Here is a 16129-nt window from a genome sequence, read left to right on the forward strand (position 1 = left end):
TTATGCAGTTGTTACATTATTGGGGAAAAAGAGAAATCAGAGATACATACTTTCAAATGTGCTCATCAGTGCCATTTCCCTGCCTTGGTTATAAGGCACAGTGATCCCTATGGCTACATGCATTTTAAATGAGATTTCTCGTGGCCACTTACAGTATATGGAACCTCTTGTAAAACACAATGCAGGAACAAATCCTGAAAAATATCACTGTCTTTTCTTCAACAAGTAGATCTTACTAACTTTGGGGCTCATGTACGTTTGGATGTAAGTCATTTTTATGACATGCCTCTCATGTAGTAGTACACGTCTGCGCTGATAGGTGTTACTGACACAATCTCCCTGACAGGCTTTTTCAAAAGTAGGCAAGTATGCACAGGAGTATAATAGTACCAATATAGGGCCTAATACAGATCTGAGCGCAGCAGCAAATTTGTTACTTAATGGGCAAAACCATGTTCACTGCAGGGGTGGCAGATATAATGGGTGGTCTTCAGTTTGCCGCCCGATATAACGTGCAGAGAGTCATTTGTTTGGGACTGTCCCACTGTCCCACCCGCAGGCCGCAGTGTCCCACGGTGGGCGGGGGTGGGGGTTAGGGGCGGGGTTAGTTGGGAGGCTCTATCACACGCTGCTCTGCTTAGGTGACAGATGGAGAGGGGGCATGCCAGCAGTTCAGAGAGAGCTGGGCTTGCCCCCTCAGTGACGGTAAAAGGGGGTGTGATTCGCAATTGCGGCTCTGCTGCGAGGCCATTCCCATGTCACATAGGTCACACCCCCTTTTCGTGTATGCGAACGCTTCCTGCGCAACAAAGTCCCGCTTTGTCCTGTTAAAAAGTTGGGAGGTATGATAAATATATATAGTAAATAATGATAGCACATGCAATATACCAGATTGATAACATCAATGCACTGTAGAAAATACACCACAGTCCTGTGCAGTATAATACCCCTTTTCCACCCCTTTTCCACTAGCTCAAAAAACACGGGTAAATGCACGTGGGCGCGCATTTACCCGTGTTTTTTGCAAGTGGAAAAGGGTCTCCCCGCAAAAACCCGGATCAAGTGACCCGTGAATCCTACCCGGGTAAATACCTCATCCGGGTAGGGTTGTAGTGTAAACGGAAGCCGTGTCGATGCGACACTGCTCCCGTTTACACTGTATGGAAGGGCGGCGCTGGGAGATCATGTGATCTCCCAGCGCCACCCCTGCCCAGAGCCGGCCATAGGCATAGGCAAACTAGGCAATTGCCTAGGGCATTTGATATTCCTAGGGGCATCAGCAGCTTCTGCTGATTAAAATGATATGCAGCATGCATATATTGTGTCTGTAGCACTTCATATGCAGATACAGCCACAGTCTCACACAGTATATAGGCATGCTGCATATCATTTTAATCAGCAGAAAGTGCTTGTGCATCCTAGCCACATAGCAATGCATTTTCATTAAAGAAAAGGTGCCCGATGTTAGCATTGAAGCAAGATTTATGAGGACACATCTGTATCCAAGCAGAGGCAGAGGTCACAGTGTTAGTAGCAGTGTGAGTGCTGTGTGCATGTGAGTGGGTTGGTTGTGCAGTAGTGTTCGGAATATGTGTGAGGAGCATTATGTGTGTCATGTAAAAATGCATTAATAATAATGTGCAACATACGTGTAAGGGGCACAATGTGTGTCATTATGTGTATAAGGGCATTAATAATGTGCAGCATATGTGTAACAAGGTACTACTGTATGTGTGTCATTATGTGTAAAGGGGCACTAATAATGTGCAGCAGATGTGTAGGTGGCACTGTGTGTGTCATTATGTGTATAAGGGCATTAATAATGTGCGGCATATGTGTAAGGGACATTATGTGTAAAAGGGCATTTATAAAGGTTGTCATAATGTGTAAGGCGCATTACTGTGTGGAATTATGTGTATAAATGCATTACTGATGTGTGGCATTATGTGTATAAGGTGATCTACTATGTGGCGTTGCGTATAGAAAGGGCACTACTGTGTCATCTAATGTGAATAAAGAGCAATAAGGTGTGGTGTAATGTGAATAAGGAGCAATTCAGTGTGATGTAATGTGAATAAGGAGCTCTTCTGTGAGGAGTAACGTTTATAAGGTAAAGTGATACTACTGTGGGATGTAATATGAATTATGGACACTATCGCATGATCAAATGTGAATAAAGTTGCAGTACTGTGTGGCGTAATTGGAATTGGGGTTACTATTGTGTGGCCATGCCCCTTGCCAGCAAAAACACACCCCTTTTTTGGCTGTGCGCCAAATGTGCAAGCTATTCCTATTTAAAGTATATTGGGTACAAACACCAAAATAAGGACTGTAATGGGTGAGGGGTGATGGTGCTGGGAAAGATGTGCAAGGTCAGAGGCGGAACCAGCAGTGGTGCTAGGGGGCACCAGCCAAAATCTTGCCTAGGGCATCATATTGGTTAGGGCCGGCTCTGCCCCTGCCATGTCACTAGCAGCGTCACCAACCCGGCAATATGCCGGGTTGGTGAGCGCAATGGGAAAGGGGGCTGAGCACGGGCCACAGCCGGGTAGCACCCGTGTCAGGCTCCCGGCTGCGACCCATGCTCATAGGTGGAAAAGGGGTATTAGGTAACATATGTATTATGTGTAATTCAAGTGCACAGCCTGGAACCTGATCCTTAGAGGAGGAGGAGGAGGTGAGTCCCTGGGCACTGAGGCACACCTGGGGTTCCCTTGTACCACTGTGAGCCAGTCCTACAGTATCATTATACATAACTAGCAGTGTAAGACAAAAGCCAAAGCAGGACATCAGAACTCGCGGAAGAGGAGCTTGCAATTTATTGTCTTAAACAAGCTCCACCATATTTTATTTCCAAGTAGCTGTTCTGGATAGAGGCTAATGTATGTTTAGCCATGATCTTCCCCCTTATACAGCAATGATTGCTTCTGACGTGCAGCATTACATGGACAAATAAAAAAAAGATGTTGGGCAGAATTAAAATGTTCAATGTCAATTTTCTAAACCAATATTTACATTCAGCAGAAGACCAGGTTACAACCTGCATATCCCCCAGTAATTGGGGAGGACCACATCTGCTGACTCAGAGTTTTCCTGGTTAATAAAAGATTCAATACAAATCTCCTTTATTCAGCAGCTCCATGCATTTTCTTTCACGCTTACCGGAACCATAAAATGCTCTGTGCTGGCAGTAGGCCTGTCACACTTTTATCAAAGGGCTGCTCACTTAGGGCCATATCCAGATATATATACTTTACAAACCTGATGCTTTGTGTACATCTCCAATGTTTTCAGATCTGCGCATGCGCAAGATCTGTACTGCACATGACTGACATGCCGTGGTCATTTGGGGGCGGGGAAGCGATAACTAGCATTTCAGAAAACGAGGGCATGCTGCCTCCATTTTCTGGGTGTGGCCTCGTATACAGTTTAACTGGCCTCGGCTGCATGTAAACACCGGCCATCCTGAGTAACTGGAGGGTTACTCCCATGACCCATAATCACGCGATGCAGCAGCGGATCACAGAATCCGGCAGGAGGCACCTATTTACACAAGACGCCTCCTGTGGCCGTAGCATATTTTAGCACAGCCGCTGTGTACAAAGACACAGAAACTAATCTTCTGCATCCATCTCTGAATCCAGCCCTTACTGCATGATGGTTTAAACAGAAATGATAACATAGATACAGTATGTGTGTGTGCATTTTCATATTTGATACTGTAAATCTGATTCCCCTATTAATACGATGCCCAATTCTCCTATACTTTGCATGAAGGTCTGCAAACAATAGTTTTGGTATTTGAGTTTGGGATTTTTTTTGCAGCAGTTCTTGTAAACATTTTATTATATCCAGCTATTAACAAAAATGGAAGTAATGTTGATGCATGTGAGTCTGTGTTACTGCATATTATATTTTCATACCTTGTCTAAGGTCACAAAGGGATTTGCACCGTGGTCTCAAGCAAGTCTCTGCCATATGGTTATATGTTCAGTGTCTTTTACCAGGGCCGTAACTAGAGGCGCTCTGTTGATAAGGGGTGCACTGTGGGCGGCACTGTCACTGCCCCACAGTCCTTGCTTCTGGCTAGCAGGGTGCTGATGCAAGTACTGCCCCCTCTTCATGATTTCTGACACAAAGGGGGCTCCAGAGCCTTGTTACGGCACCGTCTCTAACCACTCACTTCTTCCTCCAGTTATTCTCGATAAGGCTAAAATCAGTATAAGTAACTGCTCACGTCTTGTATATCTTCTTTCTTTTCACAGGCAAAGATTGCCCTCAAAGAATGTCTACTATTATCGCTGCCCAGAGCACCGCAGAAACTACGTCATGTCTTTTGCGTTTTGCTTTGACCGAGAAGACGACGTTTACCAGTTTGCTTATTGCTATCCGTACACGTACACTCGTCTGCAGCATTACTTGGAGAATCTGGACAGACTGAACCTAGACTATGTCCAAAGAGAACTGCTTGGCTTAAGTGTGGTGAGTATGCAATAAAAGCTCTTTGTTTATGGGGTGCATGGGGAAAGGACACTGATATGAAGCTCTTCCAAAAAGTTGGCATATCTACACGTGTATGTAACCATGTTTTTCTTGTACTGTATATACTGTACAAACCATAGCAGTAGCAAAGACTGAAAGTTAGCGAGATCATGATGTCTCCTCCCGCGCTATATTTGGCATGCCAAAATGTAATAATTTTGTGTATGGCAGCCAGAGGCAAGAAATACGGGTGGCGTAATGGTTAGCATTACTGCCTCACAGCACTGAGGTCATGGAATTGATTCCCATTATGGTGGAGTTTGTATATTCTCCCCGTACTTGCGTGGGTTTCCTCCTGGTACTCTGGTTTCCTCCCACACTCCAAAAATATACTGGTAGGTTAATTTGACTCCCAGCAAATTAACCCTAGCGTATGTGTGTACATGGACAGACTAGATGGGTCAAGTGGTTCTTATCTGCCGTCAAATTCTATGTTTCTAAGGTCATGCCAGTATTTTTATTGGCACAGCGGCCGGAGCACCACAGGTTGCCTATCAGGGATGTAGTTATGATCCTGGCTGTCAGCATACCGACGCTGGGATCCTGGCCGCCAGAATGCTGGCAGGGGGCTCAGGACTATTCCCACTTGTGGGTGTCCATGACACCCATAGAGTAGGACTGGAACCTGTATCGATTGCAGTGAGCCACCGAGTCCGCAAGGGGCTTTGTTGTACTTGCCCCCCTGTCGGCATTCTGGCAGCTGGGATCCCAGCGTCGGTATGCTGACCGCCAGGATCCCGACCGCCGGTCACCCGTACCCAACCCGCCTATCTCTGCTATAATTATACATTGTGTTATTTTTCTGCTGCGCATGCATGGAAAAACCTATGGGGGCTGCTTTCCTGCTGAATTTACCCAAGCTGGTATTAGTAATTGTAGCCTATGGACTACTTTACCCAAAAATCTTTGGGAGAGAGCTTCATAGGAACCCTCCCCGGCACTCTCCACTGGCACACGCGTGGCCAGCAGTAGCGCAGCAGTCTTTACGTTGCGATCACTACACTTTTACAAATCACAGGGATGGGTTCAATTACTCATCCCGTCAGTACCTCATTTCTTATTGCCGATAATGACAGCGATAATAAATTACAATTATCGGGTGATAAATACATTTATAAATGGGTCCCATTGTGTGGGAGAAAAACTTTAAAAACGCAATTGGATTCATCGGGAAAAAAGACACGGTTGTCTAACAACTTTTATTAAATGAAGATGGCTAATATGTTGTCTGAGTGATAACATGGATAAAACGTTGATTCTGATAAATAAACCACTGAAACTGACCTGACAGCCCTTAACCTGTAGTTGATTGTGATTACACCTCAATCTGTTGCACATGGGGGGTCATTCCGAGTTGATCGTAGCTGTGCTAAATTTAGCACAGCTACGATCATTCACACTGACATGCGAGGGGACGCCCAGCACAGGGCTTTAGCGTGCTGGCAGGGAGCTACTCATCGCTCCCCGGCCCACATCGGCTGTGTGTGGCCCGTCCCCCGTTCGGTCCGGCCACGCCTGCGTTGGCCGGACCACTCCCACTAAACGGCGGCCAAGCGCCGCCGTTCCGTCCCCTCCCGCCCAGCGACCGCCTCTGCCTGTCAATCAGGCAGAGGCGATCGCAGCCCTGCTATGACCTTCGGCCGTCTAGCATGCGCCGGCGCACTACGGCGACGGCGCCAGTGCATGCGCAGTAGAGACCCGTTCACTCGGCTGCGACAAACAGCAGCAAGCAAACGGCTCAGAATGACCCCCATCTTCTTTTAACCTACATCAGTGGTGCAAGTGGGCGGGTACGGGTGGGTACGGCGTACCCGTAAGAATTTAGCCGTGGGTACGCCGTACCCACACCGACGGGCCGCCGCTCCTCGCACCGCCGCTGATGTGAGGGAAGGAGAGCGCAGCCTGTGCCTCTCCTTCCCCTCAGTCTCCGGCGGCTGTCATAGTTTAATTCAGCGCCGATCCGTGAGCCAATCAGAGCTCGCGGTGCGAGCTCTGATTGGCTCACGGATCGGCGCTGAATTAAACTGTGAGACACCCGCCGGAGACTGAGGGGAAGGAGAGGCACAGGCTGCGCTCTCCTTCCCTCACACAGGACGGCAGCGGCCAGCGGCAGCGGTGAGCAGGGAAGGGGGGGGGTTATACCTGGCACTGGGGGATATCTGGCACTGGGGGGGCATTTCTATCTGGCACTGGGGGATATCTGGCACTGGGGGGCATATATACCTGGCACTGGGGGGCATATATACCTGGCACTGGGGGATATCTGGCACTGGGGGGCATATATACCTGGCACTGGGGGATATCTGGCACTGGGGGGCATATATACCTGGCACTGGGGGATATCTGGCACTGGGAGGCATATATACCTGGCACTGGGGGATATCTGGCACTGGGGGGCATATATACCTGGCACTGGGGGGCATATATACCTGGCACTGGGGGATATCTGGCACTGGGGGGCATATATACCTGGCACTGGGGGATATCTGGCACTGGGAGGCATAAAGCCTGGCACTGGGGGATATCTGGCACTGGGGGGCATATATACCTGGCACTGGGGGGCATATATACCTGGCACTGGGGGATATCTGGCACTGGGGGGCATATATACCTGGCACTGGGGGATATCTGGCACAGGGGGGCATGTATACCTGGCACTGGGGGATATCTGGCACAGGGGGGCATGTATACCTGGCACTGGGGGATATCTGGCACAGGGGGGCATGTATACCTGGCACTGGGGGATATCTGGCACTGGGGGGGCATGTATACCTGGCACTGGGGGATATCTGGCACTGGGGGCATATCTGGCACTGTAGGGGCATTTCTGTATCTGGCACGGGGGGCAATGTATATCTGACACAGTGGGGGCATTTGTGTATCTGGCACTGTGGGGCAATGTGTATCTGGCACTGTGGGGCAATGTATATCTGGCACTGTGGGGCAACGTGTATCTGACACTGCGAGGCAACGTATATCTGGCACTCTGGGGGCATTTCTGTATCTGGCACTGTGGGGCAATGTGTATCTGGCACTGTTAGTCAATGTGTATCTGGCACTGTGGGGCAATGTATATCTGTCACTGTGGGGCAATGTGTATCTGACACTGCGAGGCAATGTATATCTGGCACTCTGGGGGCATTTCTGTATCTGGCACTGTGGGGCAATGTGTATCTGGCACTGTGGGGCAATGTATATCTGGCACTGTGGGGCAATGTATATCTGGCACTGTGGGGCAACGTGTATCTGACACTGCGAGGCAACGTATATCTGGCACTCTGGGGGCATTTCTGTATCTGGCACTGGGGCAATGTGTATCTGGCACTGTTAGTCAATGTGTATCTGGCACTGTGGGGCAATGTATATCTGTCACTGTGGGGCAATGTGTATCTGACACTGCGAGGCAATGTATATCTGGCACTCTGGGGGCATTTCTGTATCTGGCACTGTGGGGCAATGTGTATCTGGCACTGTGGGGCAATGTATATCTGTCACTGTGGGGCAATGTATATCTGGCACTGTGGGGCAACGTGTATCTGACACTGCGAGGCAATGTATATCTGGCACTCTGGGGGCATTTCTGTATCTGGCACTGTGGGGCAATGTATATCTGTCACTGTGGGGCAATGTGTATCTGGCACTGTGGGGCAATGTATATCTGGCACTGTGGGGCAACGTGTATCTGGCACTATTGGGGTCATACGTGTATCTGCCCCTCCCCCATATGTGTATCACGCCCCCATTTCCATTGGCCACGCCCCATGTGGCATTTGGCCACACCCATTTTTTTGCGCGCGCGCCTTCGGCGCGCGCACACAGTACCCGTAAGACATTTTTTCTACTTGCACCACTGACCTACATTTTCCAAGTTAGTACAGCACAAACCTCACCCTGCAAACAAAAATCAGGCGCACAACCTGCTTTTTTTCCGCTCACTCTGCAGACAATACGTGTTTGATACTGTATAACAGGATGATATCCGTAATGAGTGGTGCCGATAACGTTGCACAACACTTTAGATTTCAGCTAAATTTTCTTACAGTGATGCTCTGTGAAATCCCTGTGCATTTGCTTCTAGACGAAAAGTATTTAAAATGATAAAAGATAATTATATCACACTTCTGTCTGTGTCTGTGCTGCTGATTGTGTGATGACAGGCTCTGTCAAAATGGTAAAAGCACAGACACAGCAGATAGAACATGTGTTACTGAATAAAGAAGAATAAGGGGAGCTTTGCATTCAGCCCCCTGTCACTGGCAGAGACGCCTGCGATGCTTTGTGGAACTGTCAGCAGTCACATGAAGGCTGCCATCTTTCTGATGGTGGGGGACAAATGAGAGCATCAGTTTTCTTCACAGGTTCTAAACACGAGGTTGGAAATTTCTGCCCCCTGTACCCCAGCTAAAGCTTGCAGCAGACGATGGATGGAAATCAGATGTATGTGCTCCACAAGAGCACTTATGAGTGGTGGGGGTGCTGTGATCACGTAATCCGCCCCCCCCCCCCCTTACACACACACACACGCACACACACACACACACACACACACACACACACACACACACACACACACACACACACACACACACACACACTCATTGTGCTGACACATGTGCACTGTGCTAGAGTCTGCTGGGTATATCTCTGGAAAAACGGCCACTGAGCCATTTTCTTGGTGTCTTTTGTATTTCATATCTTAGCATTGAAATTGCAAATTTAATGGGAGCAGGGTGTGTGGTGTACAGGGCAGCCATCGGGGGGGACTGTGGGGACTGGTGTCCCGGGCCCTTACAGAGAGGGGGGCCCACCTCTGGCTCCTACCACCAATACCTGTAGAGCTGCACCGGTCTGTTAATCAACAGCAGGCTGATGCACAGGGAGGACTTCTTAAAACAAGCCTTCAATGCGCATCAGCTCTCTGTGAACCGTTTCTGTAGATCCGCAACTCTCCACCTATATGTAATGTCACAATGTATGACATCACATAGGGTTGGAGCAGTGCGGCAGAATCTATTTTTGGGAGGGAGAGGCCCTGTTTATTTTGTCAGTCCAGGGCTCCACAATTTCCCGATGGCAGCCCTGGTGGTGTGGGCTCATGTGGGGATCCGGTCAAGATCCCAACGGTCTGGATCCCGGCAGTTGAAATAATGACACCGCAATCCCGACACTGCTCGGAATATCGGTGCCAGCATCCCGACAAGGCTCACAATCGCGGCATCGGAATTACTGATAGTCAACTAGCCATTTGGTAAAAGAGATGCTTTTTGCATGTGTCAGTAATAAAAATACAGTATTCAGTAAGACTTCAGGTTTGCAAGTAATTTATATATACTGCAACAGAGTAAGAATAAAAATTCCTTATGAAGGGTTATACACCTGAATTACACGGAAATAAAATACAAAACAGTGTGTTAGTATTTTAACAATTTTTTCACATTAATCCTTTTTTCCACTATATTTTCGCATACGCTTATATTTCACCAGCTTTTAAATAACAATAATAAAAGGTACATTTTATATTATACCATACTCTATTATTACTGGTCACCCAATTGTGATGGTGACTATTGGTTTAATAGATCAGAATATAATGGTGTGCGAGTGCCCTACAGGAAAACTTGTTCTCTCCTTTTTGACTATATGCTTGTTCCAGGTTATCCGTTATCATTGTTTGTTCCTAGGTAAGCCAGGTTTTCCGTTATCATTCATTGTTACTAAGTAAGCCAGGTTTTCCGTTATCACTGTTTGTTCCTAGGTAAACCAGGTTTTCCGTTACTTATCACTCTTTGTTCCTAAGCAAGCCAGGTTTTCTGTTATCACTGTTTGTTTCTTAGGTAAGCCAGGCCCTGAGTTATCACTGTTTGTTCCTAGGTAAACCAGGTTTCACTTATCACTGTTTGTTCCAAAGTAAGCCAGGTTTTCCGTTATCACTGTTTGTTCCTGAATGGAACTTATATATAGTAAATGTTAATCTCACAGCCCACATTAATCCACGCTTTGTCTTTTAATTATAATGTAAGGATTCCCATAGTAAGATCCACAAATCTTGATGGACAAGGCCATTGACTATGCTACAGAATAATTCCTTTTTGCTCAGACCATTGGCAATGTACAGGGCCAGACTGGGACCAAAAATAGTCCCTGGCATTTTTGAAGCACACAGGCCCACCTCGGTGTCAGCATCTGACTCCTCCCCTTACTATTCCCGACTCCTCATACTTCTTAGTCTATGCTCTTACAAATATAAATTAATATTATAACAACATACAAGTGTACATCATTCTGTATTCAAATACACACAACCACTGGTTGAAGTGGAAATGTTGAAGTGGGGGTATGGAAAAAATGAGTTTTATGGTAAGAACTTACCTTTGTTAAAACTCTTTCTGCGAGGTACACTGGGCTCCACAAGGATTGGACAATGGGTGGTGGGGGGGGGGGGTGTAGAGTAGGATCTTGATCCGAGGCACCAACAGGCTCAAAGCTTTGACTGTTCCCAGAATGCACAGCGTCGCCACCTATATCACCTCGCCTCCCAGCACAGGAGCTCAGTTTTTAGTTAACCAGCCCAATGCAGTAGCAGGAAAAGAGACGACAACAGTTAGTAGCCACATACACCACACTCTCACGACAAGAGAAGTGTCAGCGGCTAATGCCATACCAACCCAAAGAAGCTAAGTGCGTCAGGGTGGGCGCCTTGTGGAGCCCAGTGTACCTCGCAGAAAGAGTTTTAACAAAGGTAAGTTCTTACCATAAAACTCGTTTTCTGCTGCGGGGTACACTGGGCTCCACAAGGATTGGACAATGGGGATGTCCTAAAGCAGTTCCTTATGGGAGGGGACGCACTGTAGCAGGCACAAGAACCCGGCATCCAAAGGAAGCATCCTGGGAAGCGGCAGTATCGAAGGCATAGAACCTTATGAACGTGTTCCCGCAAGACCACGTAGCCGCCTTGCACAATTGTTCAAGGGTCGCACCACGTTGGGCCGCGCAAGAAGGTCCAACAGACCGAGTAGAATGGGCCTTAATGTGAACAGGAGCAGAGAGACCAGCCTTCACATAAGCATGTGCAATCACCATTCTAATCCATCTGGCCAGGGTCTGCTTGTGAGCAGGCCAGCCACGTTTGTGAAATCCAAACAGAACAAAGAGAGAATCAGATTTTTGGATAGAAGCAGTTCTCTTCACATAGATACGGAGAGCCCGTACCACATCCAAAGACCACTCTTTGGGAGACAAATCAGGAGAGACAAAGGCCAGAACCACAATCTCCTGATTAAGGTGAAACGAAGAAACCACCTTAGGTAAATATCCGTGACGAGTCCTAAGAACCGCCCGATCACGGTGAAAAATTAGATATGGGGAACTACAAGACAAGGCACCCAGATCCGACACTCTTCTAGCAGAGGCAATAGCCAGCAAGAACACCACCTTAAGGGAAAGCCACTTAAGGTCAGCTGAACCAAGGGGTTCAAACGGAGGCTCCTGCAACGCCTCCAAAACCACCGACAAATCCCAAGGAGCCACAGGCGGGACATAGGGAGGCTGGATACGCAACACACCCTGAGTGAAAGTATGAACATCAGGCAAAGTCGCAATTTTTCTCTGAAACCACACCGACAAGGCAGAAATATGAACCTTTAGGGAGGCCAGACGCAGGCCCAACTCTAGGCCTTGCTGCAGAAAAGCCAAAAGCTTGGCTGTACTAAACTTGGAAGCGTCATGATTGTTAGATGCGCACCAAACAAAGTAGGAATGCCAGACCCTATGGTAAATCCGATTAGAAGCCGGTTTCCGGGCCCGCAACATAGTTTTAATGACCTCTTCAGAAAAACCCTTAGCCCTTAAGACGGAAGCTTCAAGAGCCACGCCGTCAAAGACAGCCGGGCTAGGTCCTGGTAGACACAGGGGCCCTGAACGAGGAGGTCTGGGCGTTGTGGAAGTAGAATTGGATGCTCTGACGATAGGCCCTGCAGGTCTGAGGACCAGTGCCGTCTGGGCCACGCTGGAGCTATGAGAAGCAGATATCCTTTTTCTTGCTTGAACTTCCGAATTACCCTGGGCAGGAGTGACACCGGAGGGAACACATACGGCAGCCGAAACCTCCATGGTACCGCCAGCGCATCCACGAATGCTGCTTGAGGATCCCTTGTCCTTGCTCCGAAGACCGGAACCTTGTGATTGTTTCGAGACGCCATCAGATCCACGTCTGGAAGACCCCTCTTTTCCATGAGGAGTTGAAACACTTCTGGATGGAGGCCCCACTCGCCGGCATGCACGTCCCGACGACTGAGAAAGTGCGCTTACCAATTCAGGACTCCCGGAATTAATATTGCTGATATAGCCGGTAGATGGCGTTCCGCCCAACGTAGAATCCGTGAGACTTCCTTCATTGCCAAACGGCTTTGAGTGCCGCCTTGATGATTTATGTAAGCCACTGTGGTGGCGTTGTCCGACTGTACTTGAACAGGACGGTTCTGAATTAAATGCTGGGCCAGGTTCAACGCATTGAAGACCGCCCGCAATTCCAGAATGTTGATCGAGAGGAGAGATTCCTCCTTGGTCCACCGAACCCTGAAGGGAGTTATGCTCCAGCACCGCGCCCCAACCTCTTAGACTGGCATCTGTCGTCAACAGGACTCAGTTGGATATCCAGAAGGGACGACCCCTGCACAATTGTTGGTCCCGGAGCCACCAGTGTAGCGACAGACGGACCTCCGGAGTCAAGAAGATCATTTGAGATCTGAATCGGTGAGGCAGGCCGTCCCACTTGGCAAGAATCAGCCTCTGGAGGGGGCGAGAATGGAATTGAGCATACTCCACCATGTCGAATGCTGATACCATTAGGCCCAGCACCTGCATTGCCGAATGTATCGACACTTGCGGACGAGAAAGGAAGCAACGAATCCTGTCCTGAATCTTCAGGACTTTCTCCTGAGACAAGAACAACCTCTGGTTGTGAGTGTCCAACAACGCTCCCAGATGCACCATGCTCTGAGCAGGGACCAGGGAGGATTTCTTCCAGTTGATGAGCCACCCGTGGGCTTGTAGAAACCGGACTGTCATATCCAGATGATGCAGGAGAAGATCTGGAGAATTTGTCAGGATTAACAAGTCGTCCAGATACGGCAGTATCCTGACCCCTTGACGGCGGAGTACCACCGTCCTCACCGTCATAACTTTGGTGAAGACTCGCGGAGCCGTTGTTAAACCAAAAGGTAACGCCCGAAACTGGTAATGTAGGTTGCCAATAGCGAACCTCAGGTATTGTTGATGTGACACTGCTATAGGAATATGCAGGTAAGCATCCTGTATGTCCAGGGAGACCATGTAGTCCCCAGGTTCCAAGGCCAGAACTATAGAGCGAAGGGTTTCCATACGGAACTTGGAAACATTCACAAACCTGTTCAATGCCTTGAGGTTGAGAATGGGCCAGGAGGACCCATTCGGTTTCGGGACTAGAAACAGCGGAGAATAGTACCCCCGGCCCCTCTGAGCAAGAGGCACCTGTATGACGACTCCTGTATCCAGGAGGGTCTGTACCACCGAGTGTAGAGTTTTTGCCTTTGTCTGGTCCAAAGGGGCGTCTGTCTGTCAAAATCGATGAGGAGGTCGGTTTTTGAAGGCTATGGCGTTACCTCGAGTGACGACTTCCCGTACCCAGGCATCTGAAGTGGTCTTCAACCATTCCTGGGTATACCCTAGAAGTCGCCCCCCCCCCCCCCCCCTGGTATCCCCCAGGTGGAGACCCGCCCCGTCATGCGGCAGGCTTATCGGTCTTGACAGCTGGCTGACGGGCAGCCCAGGCTCTTTTGGGCTTCGGCTTATCAGGCTTGGAAGTGCGGGCCTGCTTATGGTACGCCTGACCTTTTGCTTTACCTGAAGGACGAAAGGGGCGAAAGGACGTACCTTTAGCCTTCGACACAGAAGGAGCGGTATTAGGCAGACAGGCAGTTTTGGCAGTAGCCAAGTCAGCCACAATCTTATTTAAGTCCTCCCCAAACAGAATATCTCCCTTGAAAGGGAGTACCTCCAGGGTTTTTCTAGAGTCCAGATCCATAGACCAGGATCTCAGCCACAATATCCGGCGAGCCAGGACTGACGTAGTAGAGGCCTTGGCTGCTAGGATACCGGCATCAGAAGCCGCCTCTTTAATATAGCGAGAAGCTGTGACAATATATGACAAGCATTGTCTAGCATGGTCAGAAGAGATTTCAGCTTCTAACTGCAAGGCCCATGCTTCAATAGCCTCTGCAGCCCATGTAGCTGCAATAGTGGGCCTTTGTGCAGCACCCGTGAGGGTGTAAATCGCTTTCAGACAACCCTCTATACGTTTATCCGTAGGCTCTTTTAGAGACGTGACGGTAGTGAAAGGTAGAGCTGAGGAAACCACCATCCTAGCCACATGTGAGTCCACTGGAGTAGGCGTTTCCCAATTTTTAGACAGCTCTGGCGAGACGGATAGCGAGCCAGCATCTTTTTTTGAGTCACAAACTTCGTACCCGGGTTTTACCAGGGTTCCTGACGTATATCCACTAGGTCGTCAGAGTGAGGTAAAACTTGCTTAACCACCTTCTGACGCTTGAATCTATCTGGTTTCTTAGGAGGGACGGATGGCTCGGGATCATCCGTTATCTGCAGAATTAACTTAATAGCCTCCACAAGATCAGGAACATCCACATGCGAACTACCCTCCCCATCAGCAGTTTCTGAGTCAGAACCTGAGGGGTCAGTATATGTGCCGTTTTCATCAGACGAGGTGTCAGTGACAGCAGTGGATTGTGAGGAGATAAGCGCTCGCTTAGAGGACATCTTGGACTTAGGCGAGCGTTGGCCAGAATTTTTAGTAGTCAAGGACTGGTTCAACTTCTTTAATTGAGCAGATAAATCGTCCGCCCACGGCGGGTTAGCTGCAGGGACCACATACAGTTGTACTGGCATTGGGGGTCCCATAGTTTATGAACTAGCGTATGCAGAAACGTGGAAAAAGTGGCCAACGGTGGGTCAGTATGTGCCTCCGTTGCCACAGTCCCACTGGGGGGCAAGGAGCCCCCAGAACCAGAGCCCACAGCTGCTATATTCTCCTCATATGTCTCTGTGGCGCCAGCAACACCGGCAGTGTGCTCAGCCCCAGAACCGTTACCCTCAGAAGCAGACATGATATAACTTGCAGTATGAGGTTAACACAGTACAATTATCAGCAGCACTATACCTCTAAACCCAAACCCCTGCGCAGTGTAGTCAGCACTAGCAGAGATAAAGGAGAGCTATGGTGACTAAATCACAGAGAAAAATACGTAATACAGTATATCTTTGTGAAAATCCTATATTAGATAACACCTGACGCACCAAGCCCCCTCAGGTTATAGAATATAGGGATAGCAGGTTGAGTGAAAGACATGAAATGGACACCACTAAGCTATCAAATGCACACACAGAAAGTCACAGTTTGTACAATGCAGAGGTTATTACTGACAATAATACTGCACTGGACTAGCTTACACAGCTATAAAACAATAGATATAACAGTACACAGTAAGAACTGGATGTATATCACAGGGTACTTGTACTATAATAAAACCCTGAC

General features: G+C 48.5%; 1 protein-coding gene across 1 annotated transcript in view; it reads left to right on the forward strand.

Moving 5' to 3' along the window:
- Positions 1-16129, forward strand: part of BEND5 (BEN domain containing 5) — a 1224740-nt gene that overhangs the window by 565561 nt on the left and 643050 nt on the right. Inside the window, exon 4 of the mRNA XM_063941484.1 lies at positions 4266-4482. Coding sequence (XP_063797554.1) covers positions 4266-4482 — 217 coding nt within the window. The remainder of the gene's footprint in view (positions 1-4265; positions 4483-16129) is intronic.

This window comes from Pseudophryne corroboree, chromosome 9 (assembly GCF_028390025.1).
Source record: "Pseudophryne corroboree isolate aPseCor3 chromosome 9, aPseCor3.hap2, whole genome shotgun sequence".
NCBI classification, from domain to species: domain Eukaryota; kingdom Metazoa; phylum Chordata; class Amphibia; order Anura; family Myobatrachidae; genus Pseudophryne; species Pseudophryne corroboree.